General features: G+C 50.0%; 2 protein-coding genes and 1 pseudogene across 8 annotated transcripts in view; 2 read left to right on the forward strand and 1 right to left on the reverse strand.

The window, feature by feature from the left end:
- The window catches only part of Cox7a1 (cytochrome c oxidase subunit 7A1), a 20,454-nt gene extending 13,887 nt beyond the window's left edge, over window positions 1–6,567 (forward strand). For 2 of the 7 annotated variants that reach the window (XM_087591218.1, XM_087591202.1), the window contains exons 3-5: window positions 2,700–2,786; window positions 2,890–2,974; window positions 3,370–5,052. In XM_087591218.1, coding sequence (XP_087447344.1) covers window positions 2,700–2,786; window positions 2,890–2,974; window positions 3,370–3,425 — 228 coding nt within the window. In that variant the 3' untranslated portion in view covers window positions 3,426–5,052. Of the gene's footprint in view, window positions 1–1,814; window positions 1,889–2,699; window positions 2,787–2,889; window positions 2,975–3,369; window positions 5,053–6,244 lie in introns of those variants that run through there. The other 5 variants (XR_015640918.1, XR_015640917.1, NM_001402200.1 and 2 more) reach the window with 5 other exon arrangements.
- Window positions 4,665–14,778, reverse strand: Capns1 (calpain, small subunit 1). The gene is given in 11 exon segments (NM_017118.1): window positions 4,665–5,200; window positions 5,333–5,391; window positions 8,448–8,564; window positions 8,682–8,760; window positions 8,873–8,941; window positions 11,886–11,950; window positions 12,055–12,112; window positions 12,244–12,333; window positions 12,598–12,631; window positions 13,610–13,839; window positions 14,741–14,778. Coding segments are annotated over 10 exon segments (813 nt in total). The 5' UTR covers window positions 13,825–13,839; window positions 14,741–14,778; the 3' UTR covers window positions 4,665–5,173.
- A 5,534-nt stretch (window positions 14,779–20,312) lies between these two features.
- Window positions 20,313–20,461, forward strand: LOC120100431 (U2 spliceosomal RNA; annotated as a pseudogene).
- Window positions 20,462–21,283: the final 822 nt, after the last annotated feature.

Below are 21,283 nucleotides of genomic sequence, written 5' to 3' on the forward strand. Positions count from 1 at the left end.
AGCTCAACTACGCAATGTAAGGCAAACCGATACACGTGTGTCTTAGCAAAGAATCCTTCATCGTGTGTCCTTTCACGAGCTTGCTTTAGTAAAACATCCTCTCGGGCTGGGGATTTAGCTCAGTGGTAGAGCGCTTACCTAGGAAGCGCAAGGCCCTGGTTTCGGTCCCCAGCTCCGAAAAAAAGAACCAAAAAAAAAAAAAATCCTCTCTCCTGTGTCTGCTTCAGCGAAATGTTCCTTCGCCTGTTTACCCCAGCAAAACACAACACAACTGACTTTCCAAAGAACCCTTAAGTCTCCACTTCATACGGGTGAAAGTAAATGTAATGCAAAAATATGTGACTCTCAAGTCATAGCTTTCCCATTGCGGACTAGGGCGTGGCTTCAGGGCGGCCTGCTTGCCTAACATAAGTTGAGGTTAGGTTTGATCCTGCGCAAAAAATAGATATGCAGATGTTCCCACTAGAAACAGTGGCTTTTGTTTGATTTTTCTCGAAATTCACACTAGTTTATTTCTTCTTTTTTCTTCTCTTCCTCCCCCCCTCCGCCCCCAGGCTTTCCTATACAGACAAGGTCTCAGGTAGCTTTAGCTAGCCTGGAACTTTCTGTAGTCAAGGCTAGCCTTGAACTCCTGCTCCTGGAACCTCCACTCCTCCCCGCCAAGTGTCTTTCTTTTTGCTGTATTTTATTAATTTTACTATTTGCTACGGCGGGAGGGTCCACCTGTGCCACAGGATGGACCGGCAAGAGGCTTGACCACAGAGCTGGCTCACTGCCTGTGTTTTGATTCAACTGTGCTAACCGAATTATGTCGTGAGCTCACTTTATTGCCTCAATAAACTTCTAGTTATAGAGACAAATTAAAAGCGAAATGACCCACTCACTAGCAGTCAAACCTCGTGGCTTAGGGGGGTCCATCTACAATTAAGCCTGACTCCTAACTCCTAGGGCCCCACCCAAATGGCTGGTTTCACAGAGAAAAAAAAAATGGTGGGTTGTCACCTTCACCTCTGTTCAGGCTTGATCGCAAAGAAAAGATCTAGGAAGCTTAACTTCAGCTAAAAACAAACGAACAAAAAGCAAAACAAGGGGTTGGGGATTTAGCTCAGTGGTAGAGCGCTTGCCTAGCAAGCGCAAGGCCCTGGGTTCGGTCCCCAGCTCCGAAAAAAAGAAAACAGAAAAAAAAAAAAAAAAGCAAAACAAAACCCCCACACTTTTTCTCTAAGAGAACACCTCTTTCTCCCCTGCTCTTTCCATCTCCCTCCTCCTCCTCCCTCCTTCTTCCTCCTCCCTCCTTCCCTCCTTCCCTCCTCTCCTCCACACTGGAACTAACGTGTAGACCAGTGTGCCTCAGAAGCGCTGGAATTAAAGGTCTGAGTCACCACGGCTCGCTTTTTTTTTTTTTTCCTTAAATCAGTTCTGGCCTGGTAAATATCTTTATCTGTATCGGGGTGCCTCCTCGTTTCCTCGAGAACCCTGGGGAAGAACCTGACTTGGCCCTCAGGAAACAAATATGGAAACTAAGACTCCCAGGTGCAACGATCTCTCATTCTGTAGACAGAACAAGTTTATCTTTGTCCTCACTGGCTCCCAGATACTAACTAGCAGGGTAACCCTAGATAAAAACCAGGGAGTGGCACATCTCCTGAGTCAACGTCGCAGCCAACACACTTTCTGCTGGAGTCAACTCAAATGAGGAAATGATGACTGACAAGTTGGAACACTTTCTCTCTGACCCTATTGGACAAATCTTATCTGGCCACGCCCCCATCAGGCATGGGAATCAGTGGGCGTGGTTGGGATTCTCTTAGGGTAACTTGCTGCTCGTCCTTGGGCAAAGAGGGGAGGTGACTCGAGCAGCTGAGGACGCAAAATGAGGGCCTTACGGGTGAGGCCCCCCATGGGCTGTGTCGGGGTGGAGGGGAACCCCACAACCCAGATGCCTACCCTAAACATCCAGGATCCGGAGTCTTGGATCAGGTGTAGCCTTCAGAGTCTGGGATTTCCTCCCTGACAGCCTGAGCTTCCAGACAGCACTATCCTTAAGACGGTCCAGGACCCTGGGTTTAAACCTCCGTTTACCCGAGTCCCTCTTAACATCCCAGAGAGTCCCAATACCAACTCTCATGGAACTTCCAAGCCAGTCTTGACATCCCTGGAACCTGATTTTCTCGTGTTAATCCAGCCCCCTCCCTCAATACCGAAGCACCTATTTCACATTCCCAACACTGGAGTCTCCGAGACCCTCTCACAGCCTGCAAAGCTCCAAGCTGAATCTAGGCCCGGATTCCCCATTTTTTTTTGACACGGGGTCTCACGTAGCCTAGGCTGGCCTCTAACTTATTATGCAGCTGAATATGTCCTTGACCTCCCGATCCTCCTGCCTCCACCTCCCAGCTGTAATAACATATGTGTGACACCTCCCCTCATTTTCTAAATGCTTACCAAGTAACTCAGGCTAACCCTGAACTCCTGCTTTCCTCTTGAATGCTGGGATAATAGGCTTCCTACCAATCTGTTCTTGACAGGAGTCCCTTCCCCGCTCTCACTGGCGACTATCTTGCCTTAAGATATCTTGCCTAGCTGTTTCCCAGAAACATAATTCCCATATCCTGGTGGCAAAGCAGCCCCTTCCTGCCAGATCCCCGAGAGGGCAGTTCTCCAGGTGCTGCTAATCTACCCATCTCCTATCCCTCCAGGTCTCCCAGGCTCTGATCCGGTCTTTTACCTCATCTACCAGGAGCCACTTAGAAAACCGAGTGGCACAGAAGCAGAAGCTCTTCCAGGTAGGCAGGACAAAGTCTCTGGACCCAATGAGGGGTGGGTGTAGCTGGGCAGGTGGAGGTCTGTGCAGCAACCAGCAACCCTGTTCTCATCCCTCAAACTCAGGCAGACAACGACCTCCCGGTGCACTTGAAGGGCGGGGGAATGGACAACATCCTGTACAGACTGACCATGACGCTGACGCTCGGGGGTGAGTGCGGGGCCCACTGGCTTGCTCCCCTTGTAGGAATAGCCAGGGTCTGGGTCGGCTGGTGCTTCAGAAGGGGTGGGTCCTGAGTTGACAAGGCCTGAGGACCCACAGTGCTTAGGAAGGGAGCAATGGGTTACCTATAGCCCTGAGGAAGCTGGGCTAGCAATCAGTAATGCCCACCCCAGCCCAAAACAAGCTCCTGGGATGGTTCAAATCCAAACGGGTGGAGGTGGGGGTTCCCCGTGAGGAATCCGATTTGGGAGGAAGATGCCAGCTGAATCAGAGCTGTGTGACCCGAGCTGTGGAACTGAGGGAACCTGAGGGGCTTTCAGAGGCCTCGCCAGATGTTGAGAGGGAAGTAGGGTCTCATTTGATATCCAACTCCTCCCTCCTAGGCACTGCCTACTGTTTATACTGCTTGGGCTGGGCCTCCTTCCCCCACAAGAAGTGATTCCAAGAAGCTCAGAGGACTTGGGCAAACATCAATAAATATGCTAACCTCTTGAGAACCCAACCCAACTCCAGCCTGTGTGTGTGTCCTAACCCACCTTCCCACAATCTGGGCTGTCTACTCAGTGGAAAGCAAGTTACCCCTGATCTTGGTCCCGATGCTGGACCAGCACTGTACCTAGGACAGTGTGCTTTGTGGATGCCTGCTGGGCGGCAGGGCGGAGGACCTCAAGTGGTGATGGGAATGGAGCAGCAGCAGCGGTATATTATAAACTGGAATGGAATCCCCTCCCCTTGCAGAGGCCCAAAGGGGAGGAACGGCGAGGGGCCAGTTCCAGGGAAGTCAGGGCTATATTACCGACAGAGCCTGTGGCAAAAAGGAGATGGCTGACCGTGATCTATGAACCTAGGGAGGACAAAGGTTGGTGCCAACTGAAACTCACTGGTGATATGGCTGAGTGCAAGGGCACAGAATCCACCAGCAAATGTGGGTGTGAGAGCATGTGTGGGTGTGGTGTGTGTATATATCTGTGAGAGTGTAGGGTATGTGTGATGTCTGAGTGTGAGTGTGGTAAATGTGTGTGGTATGTTTGTGTGAGTGTGTGAGGTATGTAGCTTAAGTGTTTGTGTGGGGGGGTATGGTGTGTGTATGTGTGAGAATGTATGATACGTGTGTGTTATAAGTATTGGGGGTATGGTGTGTGTGTATGTGTAAGAGGGAGAATGTGTGGTGTAGGTATGTGTGGGGTGGTGTTAGAGCACGTACATGTGTAAAAGCCCTGGGTTCCATCCTCAGCACCAATCAATCAGTCGGAGGACCTAAAAGAACAAAGCTCGGAGAACTACAAACCTGACCCCAAGAGACAGAGGGTCGCTGAGCTCTCCTAACCGCTTGGGAACCTGCGAGGAGATCACTGGGGACTCAGAGTCCCATTCTCAGCCTGCGTGGGACCCAGGTGAAGCAGCAAAACCAGGCCAAGCCTCAACTTGGAAGCAAAGACGCAGAGCAGAAAGCGCACGGATCCAGCCGCAGTGACTGGCGCCCCAGACCGCCTGTGGGGCTGGAGAGAGGGTGCTGTGCAGAGGACCGGGTTCACCCCAGGACCCCAGTGGTGGCACACACAGAGTGCACATATGTACACGCACATTATACACATACGCATTAAATAAATAACCAAGTCACTCTACAGAGCTCTCCTTCCTGGACTCAGCGCCCCCTCTCCGCACTCAGAGTCTGAAGGAAGCAGCGAATGGAGAGTTTATTTCCTCCTGGGCCCGACAGCTGTGCAGGGGGAACACAGTGCAGGCATAGGCACTAGGGTGTGTGGCACTGGATGGCCTGGAGTTTATTTGGCTGCCTGGGAGGTAACTGTGTGAGTGTGTAACAAGGTGTGTAGGGACAGGCGTGATCCTCCCAGAACTGAGACAGGGCCCTTGGGACATGGAAGCAATAGGAGTGCTAGGCTTGGCACACAGACAGGATGGAGGTCACAGAGGGTGCGGACTGGGTGTGCTGGGGTGGGGTGACACTTCGGCAGAGCAAGCTAGCTTGTCTCAGAGCCAGGGGAACTCAGGGTGCAGCAAGCTGGGGCACGTTGAGCTCTGGCTGCCGACTGGGAAGCTGGGTACCAGCATAGGGAAAAGGAAGGCCTCTGGGTAGCAGGACATGACCGTAAAAACGTGGCTGCAGACAGGATCAGGTTCAAGGCTCCACAGTGAGCAGTGAGGCGGCAGGTCTGTGACTTCCACTCAGGAATACATAGTCAGCTGCAACCACTAAAGGAGGGAGGCACAGGTGAGCAAAGGACCCTGGAGAACCAGACACCTCACCCAGGGCCTGCTGGGCAAACCGGATGGTAGGGGATAGACCTCACCGCTGAGCGCCACCCCCAAGAGAAGCCGTCTCACCTCCTGGATGTTCACTTGGATCTGTCCAGTGCCATTTTTGTCAAGAGATCTGAAAGCACCTGGAGGAGAAAAGAAGGTTGGAAACTTCTAGAACGCTAATATAATCTCTCTCACACACACACACCCTTTGTTGTTGTTTTATTCCACTCTGTTTTTAGGCAGGGTCTCACTAAGTACCCTTTGGTTGGCCTCAGACTCACGGAGAGCTCCCTGCTTCTGCCTCTAGAGTGCTGGGATCAAAGGCACGGGCCACCCTGACTGGCTATAGGATAACGATGTTGTCGATGATGACAGTGCTCTACAGAACGTTGAAAGCACGTGGTGGGGGTTGGGGATTTAGCTCAGTGGTAGAGCACTTGCCTAGCAAGCGAAAGGCCCTGGGTTCGGTCCCCAGCTCAGAAAAAAAAAAAGTAAAAAAAAAAAAAAAAAAGTTAAAAAAAAAAAAAGCACGTGGTGGTGATACACGCTTGAAATCCTAGCACTAGGTGGGTTATGGTAGGACGTTCTTGAGTTCAATATTACTCTTAGCTACATGTGGGAGTTAATGGTTAGTCAGGCTACATGAGACTCTGGTGGTGGTGGTGGTGGTGGTGGTGGCGGCGGTGGTGGTGGTAGTAGTAATAGTAGTAGGAATAGTAGTAATAGAAAAGAAGAAGGGGGGTTGGGGATTTAGCTCAGTGGTAGAGCGCTTGCCTAGCAAGTGAAAGGCCCTGGGTTCGGTCCCTATCTCCAAAAAAAAAGAAAGAAAAAAAAAAAAAAAGAAGAGGAAGAAAGTTAAATCACTTAAATGTCAGAATTCGGGTATTAAAACACAATGATAAAGTATTTACTCTTTAAGCTTGAGGCAGGGGATTTAATCCCTGGCGCCTCAATAAGTAAACAGACAGAGTGACATGTCCTGTCTTGTTGCAGGTCACTCGACAAGACAGGACAGAAAACTGACTGGAGGCCAGGCGCATCCTTCCTGACACCCGTGCTACACCCTCTCCAGCTGTAACCAACACCGGCCCTGAAGGAGGTGACCTGCCAATCTTGGCCTTAGATTTAGGCCACTCCTGCCCTGGAACTTGAATCCATGCCTTCCGCCCACAGCCAAACCAAGCCAGAGTTGCCCACACTACTATGTCTGTTCCTTCCCATACCAAGGCTGAGTCTCCACTTTCAGGTGGCCAAATACAGTGTCCTTGGTGCCACTGGTGCCCCGGCTACCACAGCTGAGAGGACATTTCTCCTTACATTCCTTATCCTTCTGCCTCATCGCCTGGGTGCCGGATTATGGGTGTGGGTATTCAGGTTAATGAGCGCCTGCTCTCAAACCCAGGGCTTCATGTATGGGAGGCAAGCCCTCTCCCAACTAAGCTGGATTCTAGCCCTTTTCACTAAGTAACTAATGAACTAACCTTGCTTTGAGATGGGTCTAACAAAACCCAGGCTTGACTGAAACTTGCCAGGTAGTCAAGGATGACCTTGAAGTCCTGATCATCCTGTGTCCACACACCATCACATCCAACTTCTGTTTTCACTCTTCCCCCCCCCCCCTCAAAAGTTTGAGTCCGCTGTCAGCTGTCTTCAGACACCAGAAGAGGGCATCGGATCCCATTACAGATGGCTGTGAGCCACCATGTAACCTTGCTGGGAATTGAACTCAGGACCTCTGGAAGAGCAGACAGTGCTCTTAACCACTGAGCCATCTCTCCAGCCCCTGTTTTCACTCTTAATGCATCATCTTCCCTCAGCTGCCAGATGAAAGGAGCTTTGTAAGCCACGGCTGACTCCGCCCCTCCCTTGCCGTGGCTCCACAATGCCACGATTGTCGGAGCACCCCTGACCTTGGTATCCACAGCTGCACAGCACACATCACTCCTGCTTCTTCTCATTGCTCAGTTAAGTTCTCAGGCAAACACAGAGTCAAAAATTCTGACTCTCCATCTTCCTGGCTGAGTAGTGGCGAGGAGCAAGTGCTTTGCTTTCCCGAGTGTTGGGTTCCACCATGACAGGACAATAGTTGCCATTTTGGAGGTAGTCTTAGGGCTCTTACGTCAATCTTAATAAAAGCTCTCACCTCAGAGTCAAAAGTTTAAGGCTACCCTCAGCTTCAAATCAAGTCTCAAGGCAGCCTGAACTACGTGAAAACCAGTCTCAAAAACAAAAACAAAAACAAAAAAACAGGGGGCTGGAGAGATGGCTCAGTGGTTAAGAGCACTGACTGCTCTTCCTGAGGTCCTGAGTTCAAATCCCAGCAACCACATGGTGGCTCACAACCATCTGTAATGGGATCCGATGCCCTCTTCTGGTGTCTGAAGACAGCTGACAGTGTACTCACATACTTGAAATAAATAAATAAATTAAACAAAACAAAACAAAACAGGTAAGACGGGGCTGGAGAAATGGCTCAGCGGTTAAGAGCGCCTACTGCTCTTGCAGGGGTCCTGAGTTCAATTCCCAGTTTCCACATGGTGGCTCACAACCATCTGTAGCTCCAGTTCCAGGGGTTCTGACACTCGTTGGCATCAGGCAAGCATCTGTTGCACGGGCATCCATGCCACACAGGCAAAACTTCATATACATAAAATATATATCATAAATAAATAGGAAGCTAGCCTAGGCGTAATAGCATATGCCTTTAGCATAAGAGAGAGAGAGAATAATTACTCCTGCAAGTTATCCTCTGAGCTCCACAACTTTCATTAATAAATAAATAAACCTAAAAACGGCAACAGAAGCGCTACCTCTTTCCTCTCTTCCTCGATCTCTCTCTGTTCATTCCTCCTCCACCGTGTCCCAGTTCACACGTGCCTTCCTCCAAGCAGTCCTCCCTCAGTCCCTGGGCTACTTCAGATCCCTGCTTGGTCTACACCTCCTCCTGGGCTTCCCTTCAAAGCCTAGGTGGCTCTTACTACCCTATCGGAGGTTAAGAGCACCTACTGCCCTAGCTGAGGATCCTGGGTTCAATTCCCAGTATCCACATGACTGTACAAGTGTTTGAGCCATTCAAGTCCGTTGTTACTGCCTAGGGAGTCCAGCATTGCTCATGTTAAGCTCTGACTTAGAGGAGCCTTCGCCAATGAAGGTTAACAAATCCCCACCCTCACCGAAGATTGACTGTGTCACTCACGGAACATGGCATCCAGCCTGACCAAGCAGCTGATGAAGTTATCGAAATCCATGTTCCCGGTCTCGTCCGAGTAGCGGCGGATGATCATGCTGTAGATATGCTGATTCAGGTGGAATCCTGAAAAACACAAACCGGTTCAGTCTCGGCACCCGCACACAGGCCTTCTCGATCACCAATAACGTGGTGTGAATTTGCTTGCCCCACCCCCTGCCCATCATCGCCCGGCCAGCCCACCTGCTGCCTCAAAGGCCCCTGGGAGTTCATTGCTACCAATGGTCCCTGATCGGTCAGTATCAAAGCGTTTGTATATACCCTAAGGACAGAAAAAACAACAGTCAGACCAAACATCACGGAGCATGGGGTCCCTGTGGTTTGGAAGGGGCCTGGGTGTCCAGATCCTGGGGGTTTCAGAAGCTGCCACTTACCTGCCACTTTTTAATGTTGTTCCAGAGGTACTTGAACTCCTCAAAGCCCAGCTTGCCTGTGGTGTCACTCTAGCAAGAGGTTGTTAAGAACAATGTGACAAAATGCAGTGTGTGTATGTGTTAATGCCATAATGCTAACCTTTCTTTCTTTTTTTCTTTCTTTTTTTTTTTTTTAATTTCAAGACAAGGTTTCTCTACACAGCTCTGGCTGTCCTGGAACTTGCTCTGTAGACCAAGCTGGCCTCCAACTCAGAGATCTGCCTGCCTCTGCCTCCTGAGTGCTGGGTTTAACCCTAATGCTAACCTTGGAAGGTTGACTATCACAACTCTCCAGTTAGGAGCATTTTCTGTTCTTGCTAAGGGACTCGGGTTTGGTTTCCACAACCCAAATCATGCAGCCACAACCACCTGGAATTCCATCTCCAGGGGAACCAATGTCCTTGGGCCCCTGAGAGCACGTGCATGCACACACACACACACACACACACACACACACACACACACACGCCCGCGGAAAAAAGTAAAACAAGCCAAGCCAGGCATGGCAGCACAAGCCTACAACTCTAGCACCTGAGAGGACGATCAGGGGTTTGGCTACACCCCGACTCCAAGACCAGCCTCGGCCTCCCGAGACCCACCTCAGAGGATCCAAAATTACAGTACCACGAAATAAAAGAAACTGGATGAGGTAGGATGCACTCTGACCTAGCACTCAGGAAGCGGAGAGGCAGGAGGCTAGACCCAGTTCAAGGTCAGTCTGGGGTATATAGCAAGAGCCTCTCTACATGTAGGTAAAGCAACAAGCTTGAGGTACAGTCCCTGCCTACCACGTATGAGTCCTGGTTTAATACCAAGTCTCATACACATTCACACACACACACACACACACACACACACACACGATAACTAAACCCAGACTGGGTACATGACAATAAACCCAGGGATCTGGCCTAACAGCTCCCATTCAACACTAGAGCATGTCACCAGAGATATGCTTTTAATTATTTGGGGTTTTTCATTTGTTTAACACAAAGTTTGGGCTGGATATGTTGTCACACACCTTTCATCCCAACACCCAGTAGGCAAAGGCAAGCAGATACCTGTGAGTTTGAAACCAGCTTGGCCCACACAGTGAATTCCAGGCCAGCTAGAGTTACACAGTAAGACCCCCCCTTTCTTGGATAGGGTCTTATGTGGTAATCCCAGCACTGAGGAGACAGAGGAAGAAGCATTGGGAGTTTCATGGTAACTTGAGTATACAGAGTATACAGAAAGATCTTACCCCAAAAGACAAAACAAGGTTGGGCTGGGTCTGGTGGTGCAGGCCTTCAGCCCATAGCAGGTAAAAGCAGGCAGAACTCTTGTGCTTTGAAAGACAGCTTGGGGGCTAGAGAGCTGGCCCAGTGGTTAATTGTACTTGCTGGTCTTCCAGAGGACCTGGGTTCAAATCCCAGCACCTAGATGGCAGCTTACAACTGTCTATAACTCCAAGATCTGACACCCTCACACAGACATACATACAGGCAAAGCACCAATACACACAAAATAAAAATAAATTAAAAATAAAAGAAGTTTTAGCTGGGCAGTGGTGGCACTCATCTTTGATCCCACAGAGCCTTGGGGTGGGGGTGGGGCGTAGGAGCTAAGGAGATAGTGAGTAAAGTGTGCTAGATGTATGTGTACACACTCAGGATTCAATACTGCCTGGCCCATGTGCAAATGTTTATGTGAGTTTCTGTACACATTCCTCCATATCCTATACATGTAGTTATGTTCTTGGGATGTATATATGTGAACATATGTACCATGCATGTAGTTATGCCCCTTGAGATAGATATAGATATGGATATGGATATAGATATATAGACTGGAGAGATTAACAGAATAGGTTGCTCTTGAAGAAAGGACCTGGGTTCGATTCCTAGCACCCACATGGCAGCTCACAACTGTCTGTAACACACTTTTTTTTTCGGGGCTGGGGACCGACCCAGGGCCTTGCGCTTGCTAGGCAAGTGCTCTACTACTGAGCTAAATCCCCAACCCCCCTGTAACACACTCTTGAGAGGTCTGATACCCTCTTTTGTCCTCTTCCAACACCAGACATGTATCAGGTGCACATAATTACATTCAGACAAAACACTCAGACACATAAAATAAGTACACCTAAAACTGATAATCTCATGATGGTGGCACACTCCTTTAATTCTGTAACTTGGGAGGCAAAGGTGGGCAGATCTCGGAGTTCGAGGCTAGCCAGGTCTACAGAGTGAATTCCAGGCCGGCCAAGGCAGAGAAACCCGGTCTCAAAAACCAATCAATCAATCAATATCATTTAAAAGTAAATAGAGAAATAAAAGCAGCTTAGATTCTCAAATCGAAACTCCCAAGTTCAAATTCCTAACCTGCCATGTATTCTCCAAATGATTGGTTCTGTTATCCAAGTCTCGAGTAGCCCCAAGATTAGCTTCCAAGATCAGATATTCAAGTCCAGTGAGTTCTGGGTGGGTTGGCCAGAGACAAAACCACTGTGTCTCTCTGAAACTTGTCACCCAATCACCAGCAAGGTGTGCAGAACTGAAGACTTGGCTGCCCTCTGATGAATGGATATTTGATTGTCCCATCCCTTGCTGTTCCAGCTATTCTGCGGGCCCCCAGTCTGTGTGTGTGTGTCCAGGGCCAGAGGGCCACCACTAAGGAGAAACTGCCTTGGATTGAGTTCCCAAATTAAAATCAATGCACCAGGGTGCAATTTTAATTAAAAAAAACAAAAAACAAAAAAAAAAAAAAAAACCACTGTGTCTCTCTGACCCTGTTTCCTTTCCTATTACATTGTCCTTATCTAACAAGGTATCTGTAAAGGTTGGGTCTCCTAATCCAGGTAAAGTTCTGGTGGTGTCATGTAGGTAGGCCTGTGTCCTCAGGTATGAAGGCTTCACCTCGTCTGTCCTCAACATACTCCCAGAAAACACCCTCTTCACCCAAGACATCCTCCAGACTGGCTCCAAAAGGATACATCCATAACAGCCACCATGCTCCGACAAGTGTCAATGCCGAACCCATCAGTTTTCAGATCTGGGTCTGAGGGGGGTTAGATGGGTGGACAGGTTGAAGGTCAGAGGTCAAAGATCATCCCAGCCCATACGCCTCTACACCTTCATCACTCCCTGACCCTGGTCACTTACGTCGGGTCACGACCTTGTTGAGGATATTCATGAGTTCTGTAGCGCTGACCTCCATGTCCTGATGGCAGAAGTTAAGTATGGTTCAAGGGAGATGGAAAGAGGTCTGGATACCATAAAACAAAACGGGGTGGGAACTTCCGGTTTTTCACAGTCAGGTAACACCGTGGAGCAGCCACGCAGGATACTTACGTCTCCAGCCAGCTGGACAAAAAGTTTCCTGAACTGACGTTCCTCTTCACTCTCGTTGGCCTCAATATTAGAGTAATGGCTACGTGGGGGCTGCAGAGAGAAGCGATTTCAGAACAGACGTGGAGAAACACGTCTCTCTCCTCATACCCAAGATCCCAGGGAAAAGTCAGGGAGGGCTGGGCAGTTTGAGGTGAGTGTAGCAAGTAGCGTGGCTGAGACACTAGGGGCCCTCAAAAAGGACATTCTTGCCGGCAGGGGAATTTTCCAAGGAAGGAAGGGGAGCCTTATACATAGGAATGGGTAAGATAATGCGGGCAACAGGCCTAGGGAGGAAGGGTCTCTAGGGCCGCTTACCGGGGGCTCCGGGTTGTACTGCGCAGCAGCCTCGCTGAGGGGAGACAAGGGTGAGTTAGCGCATGGGGGCAGAGCCTCCAACGGGCGGCAGAACGGTCAGTCAACCCCTCAAACTCCAGCCCTCCTCTTCCTTAAGGGGTCCCTCCTCCTCTCGTCTATCTCGTCGTTCTCACCTGGCCCAATCAACAGCTTTCTGCGGCTCCTCCTTTTCCTCCATCAGGCCAACCCCTCCCACCTCCCAAGGGCCCACCCCACGGAAGAATCCTTACCTTGCCCCAGGAACACCCACCAATCACAATGTCAGAAGCATCTTAGCCCCAATCAAAATCCCGAAAACCCACCAAACTTAACAGGGCCCGCCCCTTGAAGAACTCGCTTCTTAAGGGGTCGGTCTGCACCAGTTTCCCCTATGCCTCTATCTTCCTCAGGTCAGGTCTTTGTCCAGAGCCTGACTCCATCGCTCCTTTTGCAGATTATCTAGCTTCCCAACCTCTCCCCCACCAACACCTACTCCTCCCAGGAATCACTGCTTGGATCGCCAAAGATAATCAGGTGTCAGTCACCTGCTCTTACCCCAGCTAGGATTTTTATCCACCAACCCAATCAGCTCCCGACCCCACACAACCTTCTCTGGACCATTTCTTCTTTCGGGGGTTCTGATCTCTCCTATAACAGCAAGCTCCACTTAGGTCAAATCTTAAATCATGGAGCAACTTCAGATCCACTGGCTCCGCCCCCAGTGAAGACTGGATACAGTCTTATAGGATCATACCTTCCCCAAACACAGAAGAGTACCTCCTCCCCACCCCCAAGAAACTGCATCCTATTTATTGACCCACAGAAGCAAGTTTACTAACCCAGTTTTTAAAAAGTGACACCAGTCTCGTTGGGATCCCCTTAGGGCCACTTTTCCAGTTTGGACCAGCCCAACCTAATTAGGATTCCCATGTCGGACCTCTAAGTGAGCTTCTTTATAATTTGGCCCACCCTGCCCCTTTAGGCCCCGCCTTACCTGATGGCGCTAATGACTCCGCCCAGGATACGCATGGCTGTTCCACCGCCTCCGCCACCTCCTCCCAGTCCCATGCCGCCACCGCCGCCTCCACCGCCGCCGCCTCCAGCAGCTCCGCTGATCAGGCCTCCGAGCACATTGCCCAGGCCCCCGCCCAGACCCCCGCCTCCCCCACCGCCACCGCCGCCCTTCAAGAACGAATTCACCAAGAACATGTTTGCAGCAGAGTCCTGTAAAGAAAAGGGGGTGGGTCAGGTAGTCGTCTTGCCAAGAACCCAGCCCTTCCCGCAAAAAGAAAAAAAAAAAGAAAGCATTTCCGGCAATTAGATTGGGGACAGAACAGAGGCCTCGGGATGGGGGCAGAATCTGGACAGGTGACAGGAAGGTGCGAAACCTCCTAGGGTCTAGCAGGTACCCTGGCCCAGGCTTGACTGCAAACGTGGTCAATGAGGACAGGGGTAGAGCTGGACGAGCGTGGTGGCGCTCAACTGTAATCCCAGAAATTGGGAGGCTGAGGCTGGAGGATCAGTTCAAGGCCAACCTCGGCTACAGCGCCAGCCTGGATTACCCCTGTCTTGAGGCAGCGGGGAAACAGGGGATTCCCCATGTAAGGACCCCCACCCCCCAGTTGGGTAAGGTATACCGGACGTGTCTCAGATCCAGGCCTTCCAGAATTGAGCTCAGGGTAGGGGTGACCCAGGGCTGAGTCCAGGAAGTCCCTAATGTGGATTAGGACATTCAGGTAGTTTCGACAGAGGAACTACACTGTCATTAGGGATCTGTGGGACTCCGGCCTAAAATTATGGCTGTGCGCCCGGAGGATCCCGGATAACGGAGTTCTACACACCGCAAATTGGAACCAGGATCTCGGATCGTGGTTCTAGACGCCCCAGATAATTTATGGGTGCCTCTCTGATCTTTGGGGTTATATTTTTGATCCTGAGTTCCGGGATGGCAAGGAGTGCTCTGGAGGGAATGACCAGCGTCTGACAGGCCTGGTTGTTCGGATCTGAGAACACGGGTCCTAAGACCCCCAAGGCCACGACTTTAGGGTCTCGCCAGATCTGAGGACAGCGGATCCCGGGCAGCGGGGTGCAGGGGTGCTGGACTGAAGCGCCCCGTCTCACTTACGGATCCGGCGGTCCGCGGTCTTGCTCGCCCGCCGCTGGGCCTCCCGCTGTGTCCGGCTCTGGAGGGCGGGGCCGGTGACTCAGGCAGCTCCGGGTTAAAGCCGGCTCGCCACCCAGCCGCGGTCCGCGCGGTCCTAGAGCCGCCATTGCAGACTGCGCCTGCGCAGGAGGCCCCGCCCTACGTAGCGGGCTATGATTGTGTCTCTACCTAGCTCAGCCCTCCCCGTACACACACTGCTGGTAATTCAACGCTCTCCAGATTTAATAGCTATGAGTACGAGTAGACCATTCTAACGCCCAGGCACTGGAGCCTCCAGGAACTAGATCCAGGCTACCTGGTCACCTTTGCAGTATATAGTTGCAAAAAAGGACTTCAGTTATTGTCATTCATTCATTCATCGTGCACTTTGAGATAGAGTTTTGTTCAACACCCTAAGCTGATCTAAAGCCCTGGCTCACCTCAAACTCGAAGCAATCCTCCTGCTTCTGCTTCTCCAATGCTAGGACTCTAAATCTTTAGTTTACCTTCAGTTTGTGCCTCCCACCCAGGTCGCCTTTTGGCTTCTAGTCTGGCTGTCTGGCCGCTCCGTTGGGACTATGTAAACCTTGGTTTGAGCCTGTATTGCTCATCCCTAAAACAGTGACCTGGTGTCTCTGAGTAATGATTTCCTCATCTGTAAGGAGGGAACACAGCCAGGCGTGATGACGCACACCTGTAACACCAGCCCTTGGAGGTGGGGGCGGCTACATGAGACCCTCGAGGACGTTAGACACAGGTTCCCCTGGATGAGCCCCAGAATTAAGTGATAAATACAGGGAAAATGGCAGCTCTCCTGTTAGTCCCCAGGTCACCATATTGTTCCCTCAGCTAGGAGCTCACCCCGATCCCTCAGCTCATTTACTCTTGCCCATCCTTAAGCAATATCGACAAGTAACTGCCAGTTCCTCCGTGCTCTGCGCTCACCAGGTTGTGTGCCCTCGCGGCAGGACTGTGGGACAGACGCTGTTATTGTCCCCATTCTATATATAGGTAAACTGAGGTTAAACAACCAGTCTGCCTTACCTGTTCAAAGAATCTCCAATAATTTAATGTGATCATCAGTCAAATAAGATCTCAACGGACAAAATTGCAATGGCACTAACACCACCTAAGGGCTTGCTGGGAGCAAGCCAGGTTAATTGTTGCTCAGGCCTGTGTGTGTGGGAAGCAAGACTTAACCTTAGCGAAACTGGAAGCTCTGAAAGGCGGGATCACAGAGGGTGGTGACCCAGATCTAAGCCAGAGCGGATAAATGATTTGGTGATGACTAATGTGGATTCCCTCTCTGCCACACCCCTCTGCCACACCCCTCTGCCACACTAAGCAGTCTGACCTCAGGCTCAACTCACTGGCACAAGCCCTGCCCTCTGCCTACAAATACTCCTGTGTTTGGATTTGACTGTCTGTGTCCTCCGCTTTGGATGGGAGCTCAGGCGTCTCTCACTTGGGAAGTCCTCTTTGTCCTCACCTTCACCCAGGACTCGGTGAGGCTACCAGCTTGGTGCCCTCAGAACATCAGTAAACGGGATGATACTTGCCCAGGGCCCAGAAGACTAAGGCAGGTGAGCTACACCACAGGGCCCTATCTCAAAACAATTTAAAAATGCTTCAGGGAGCCTATCGCAGACTGCCTTTGATACCAGTAGCCTGGGGGCTGAGGCAGGCTGAACTCTTGAGTCTGAGGCCAGCCTGGTCTACACAGTGAGTTCCAGAGAACAGATGGGGCTACATAGTGAGACCTTGACTCAAACAAAGAAAGATTCACGGGTGCTTTGCTAGGGGATGACTCAGGAATTAAGAGTACGGATTGCTCTTCCAGAGGACCTGGATTCAATTCTGAGCACCCATAGGCAGCTCATAGCTGAAGTCCACTTCTAGGAGATCTAGCACCCTCTTCTGGCTCTAAAGGCACCAACACAAATGTGGTACAAAGACATGCATGCAAGCAAAGCACACATACAAACAAAAATAAAACCCATTTTTCACCGCACTCACTACCCATATTGCCCTCTAATTCTGTCTCCCTGACTCCCAATTCCCGGCATCTGTGAGCTCTCCTATCGTTCCTCTGTCAATCCAACTTACCATCTGGTAACTCCCTGAAGTACTTTTCAGTGATTTTTGATCCCCGTGTGTATATTTTGTGAGGTGGTATCATATAGCCCAGGCTAGCCTCAATCTCATTGTTTAACAGAATGTTTTGAACTGATCTTCCTGCCTCCATCCGCTAAGTCCTTGGTGTTACAGGAGTGTGCCTGGTCCCACGCGACTAACATTTCATCTCCAGGTCGCCAACCCCCTACCCCTCTCTTCAACCTGGGCAAGGCCAGGGCACAAGGCTTCTCTGTCTTGCTTTTGCTTCCTGTTTACATGCCCCTGAGCCATTGCAAGTAGTCCCTTCTTGAGCTTTCGCCCCCACCCGCTCCTTTTTCGTTCACTTGTTTTTGCTTTTGGTTTAGTTTTTTTAGATTTTTTTTTAAAAATCTATTCTATGTTTACGCGTGTATGTCTGTGCCTACCATGTATGTTCTGGGATTCAAACCTGAGTCCTCTGCAGGAGCAGCAAGTGCTCTAAGCACTGAGCCCTCTCGCCAGGTACCTGCTGTTTGTTTTTGTCTGAGACAAGCAAGGTCTTTCTGTGTGCCCCAGGCTGGCGTTGAACTCGTGGCAATTTCTGTTTAGCCTCCCTGATGCTCCGGTCACATTACAACCACACTTCACTTGTCTGTCTCCATCTTATCAGCAAATCTAACTGTCTCTGTCTGCGGACTCTCAATGCTACCTCCCTCCCGGCTCATCCCCATCTCCTACCCCCCTTACATCCCCCACCCCCACTCCAGCCCCGCCCCCTGCCAGCCTTAATCCCGCCCCACCTCCAGCCATCTCCAAAGCTTCCTGCCTCCGCTCCGCTCCTCCCTACCACCAGCAAACAGGAAACCTGTTCCGGTGGTGGCTCAGGCCAGGTCCCCTGACTCAGAGCTCTGTTCCTGCTACACTTCATTCCAGAAGAGTCAAAACTCCCTCTCCAGGGAGGGCCGCTCAGTGGTAGAGCACAAGTCAGCGTGCGTGAAGCCCCAAAACTTAAAAACAAAAAGAAAAGTTTTTCACTCAAGCCGCAAAGTCCTTACTGATCAGTCCTTTCACCTCCATTTCCCTCTAAGTCAGCACAAGGCAGCCAGGCATCATGGCGCACTCCTTTTGTCCCAGGAGGCAGAGGCAGGCGGATCTCTGAGCTCGAGGCCAGCCTGATCTGTATAGCAACAACTATATAGTGAGTTCCAGGACCTGGATATTGCCGGCTGAAGCCTTGTGGACAAAACTCCACAGGAAGTTCTGCCAGCGAGCTGTGTCGGGACTTGAAGCTCCATTCCAAGGCCTCTTCTGGTTCTTAGAGCTGCCTGGCAGTGAAGGAGGAGGGTCTTCTCAGATCTCTAATTAACGTCTGTCACACACCACTTTTTTTTTTTTTTTTTTTTTTTTTTTATAAAACAAATTCTCAGGCTGGAGAGATGGCTCAGCGGTTAAGAGCACCCGACTGCCCTTCCAGAGGTCCTGAGTTCAATTCTCAGCAACCACATGGTGGCTCACAACCATCTGTAAAGAGATCCGATGCCCTCTTCTGGTGTATCTGAAGACAGCTACAGTGTACTTATATATAATGAATAATCTTAAAAAAATTATATAAAAAAAAAAACAAAGTCTCATTGTGTAGCTCTGGCTGGACTCTGCTCTTTCAGAGGCCTGAGTTCGATTCCCAGCACCCCTGCTGGGTGGTCATAACCTCTAAACCTAGTTCCAAGGCATCCAACCCCCTCTTCTGGCCTCCTCGGTGCAGTTGGGAAATGTTAGGGTTCAGGCATTGAAAGAACTCCCTCCCCAGCCCCAACCTCTGCTTATTTTGTTTCCCTTGTGAGTTTTTTCTCATTTTCACACATTTCCGACCATTTCGGATGTGCAAATTAAAACATCACTTATTGAGCTTGCACAGGTGTGCATGTGACACAACCGCTTGTGTGGAGATCAGGGGACAGCTCAGGAGTCAGTTCTCTGCCACCTCCTTTGGAGATCTGGGGATTCCACTCATCTTGTCAGCCTGGCAGCCCTGAGCCATCTGGCTGGTCCCTTCCAAGTGCAAGTTTGTATTCTGCCCATTTTCTGCAGGTAGCACTGACCTGGAAGGAGCTGCTGCATTCGCCTGCCGTTCCTCACCCACTTTTCTCCTGGAATGTTTCCAATGACTCTCACAGTCCTTCACATAACAAACCAGACGGCAAGGCTGACTTCAGCTCTCTCAGCTTGCAGGGTCTCTGCCCTCTTTCTCCCCGTCCTGACTGCTGCCTTCCTTAGGAGCAGCAGGAACATAAGTGGAATCTACGTGAGTACCTGGTGGCTTACATCATCCCGGAGTGCTTAAGCTTTGACTATGAATGGTAAAAGTTTAAAATTGCCCCCTAGACAAAAGTTGAAGCCAAAAGAAAGAAAAATAGTCGGGCCCTGGAACTGCCTGTTCCAGGAACTAGCTGATCACAGAAAGAGTAATTGCACCAGCTGGTTCAGCCACTTTGTTCCAGGAACTAGCTAACCATAATAGCAGCTGACAATCATGAGAAACAAGAGGTTCTTCCTTGTGATTTGCTATGGTTTTCCTTTAAATACCCCTTCTCCCAGCCATTCGAGGTCGAACTCCTCTACCCCTGCATGGGATACGAGTCTCGACCCCAGTGCGCTGGTTTCTGTTGTCCCTATATAAACCTCTTGTTGATTGCATCAAGATCGGTCTCTCATGAGTTCTTGGGGGGTCTCGTCATCCCGAGACTTGAGTGAGGGTCTCCCCACTTCAGAGGTCTTTCAACTACTGTGGAAGGAAGGAGTAGAATTCTATTGTAGTGACTCAGCTATCAATCTGAATTCTGTTTTAAGGTATTATTATTATTATTATTATTATTATTATTATTATTAATATGCTTCCGTGTTTTGCCTGCATGTATGTCCAGGGTGTCAGATCCCCTGGAACTGGAGTTACAGACAGTTGTGATCTGTCATGTTTTGCTGGGAATTGAACCTGAGTCATTTGGAATAGCAGCCAGTGCTCCTAACTGCCGAGCCTTTTCTCCAGGCCCTAGGATTTATTTTAATTCTTATCTACCCTATAATATATTATTATAATATTGTTCATTGTATACCGTGAACAATTTCCCACCGTCCTAAAAGCATCATTTTCACGGTGTATATAATATTCCATCATCTAAAAACTAGCAGAAGTTTTTTCCTTCCTTCATGCCTTGAACCTGTATGTATTGAGTCCGGAGTAGACAAAGGGATAGATAACAGAGATGCAGGGATGAGCAGAGCCCATTGCTCTAGCTTGCTTTCTGCCGCTGCGGTAAAGGCGGTGACCAAAAGCTATGTAGGAAGGGAAGCTCATTGGTTTGGCCTACAGGTTAGAGCTCATTTTGGGAATCCAAGGCAGAAACCTGGAGGCAGGAACTGAAGCAGAGCCCTGGTGGAACACTGCTCACTAGCGCGCTCTCTCATCGCTTCTCGGCCTTTTGGCTAAGATCAAGTGTAGCGTGGCTTTTCTTTTTTTTCTTTTTTTTTTTTTTTTCTTTTCTTTTTTTCGGAGCTGGGGACAGAACCCAGGGCCTTGCGCTTGCTAGGCAAGCGCTCTACCACTGAGCTAAATCCCCAACCCCTAGCGTGGCTTTTCTATACAATTCAGAACCACCTACCTCCCAGGCCGGGAGCACCGATCACAGTGCACTGGACCCTCCGGAATCATTCGTTAATTAATTAGATGCACCCACCCCCACAGACCTGCGGAAAGGCCAATCTGATGAAAGCACGTCCTCAATTGAGGGTCCCTCTTCCCAGATGTCCCTAGCTTGTGTCAAGGTGACAAGAAAAGCTAGCCAGCACACCCTTGGAGGTTATACCCTCTGGGTAAGTAGATGTAAAAGACAACTAGCGTTGCAGACCGTCCCTATCTTCAGAGCTAGCATGTTCCAAACGCACAGTAGAGATTGGCTAATGTGACCGGAACCGGTAGGAACAGGATTTCCAAACAGCGAGGTGTCGGGTGGGAGGCCGGGGGATGAGAAATAAAAGACAAAAGCAGTAGGTGGGACCAGGAGGCCTTGTATGAGCTGCTGTTTATTAAGCAAGCTTACTAAGAGGTAGAGTATCTAGTATTTGCAAGGAGAAAACAGCCAAGGTCAGCAGAGAGCCAAGTCAGATGATGTTGGCAGAGAGAACACAGGGTACCTCAGACACAGCAGCCTAAGTGGATAACCACAGCCCAGGGAAAATGTCCTGAAGGCCTTGGCCCCAGCCCTGGATCAGCCTTGCCAAGCCCCCTCCTGGACAAGAACACGCAACTAAAGTTGTTTTTATTTTTCCATCAAGGCCTCTGAGAAAGTCTTGGGTCTCTAGCTCCCTACACTAATGATTCACTAGAACTGATTCTCTTTGGGTTTCCAGAGTTAGACTACATTTCCCATCCTCCTT

This window comes from Rattus norvegicus, chromosome 1, assembly GCF_021556685.1.
Source record: "Rattus norvegicus strain SHRSP/BbbUtx chromosome 1, alternate assembly SHRSP_T2T, whole genome shotgun sequence".
Taxonomy (NCBI): Eukaryota; Metazoa; Chordata; class Mammalia; order Rodentia; family Muridae; genus Rattus; species Rattus norvegicus.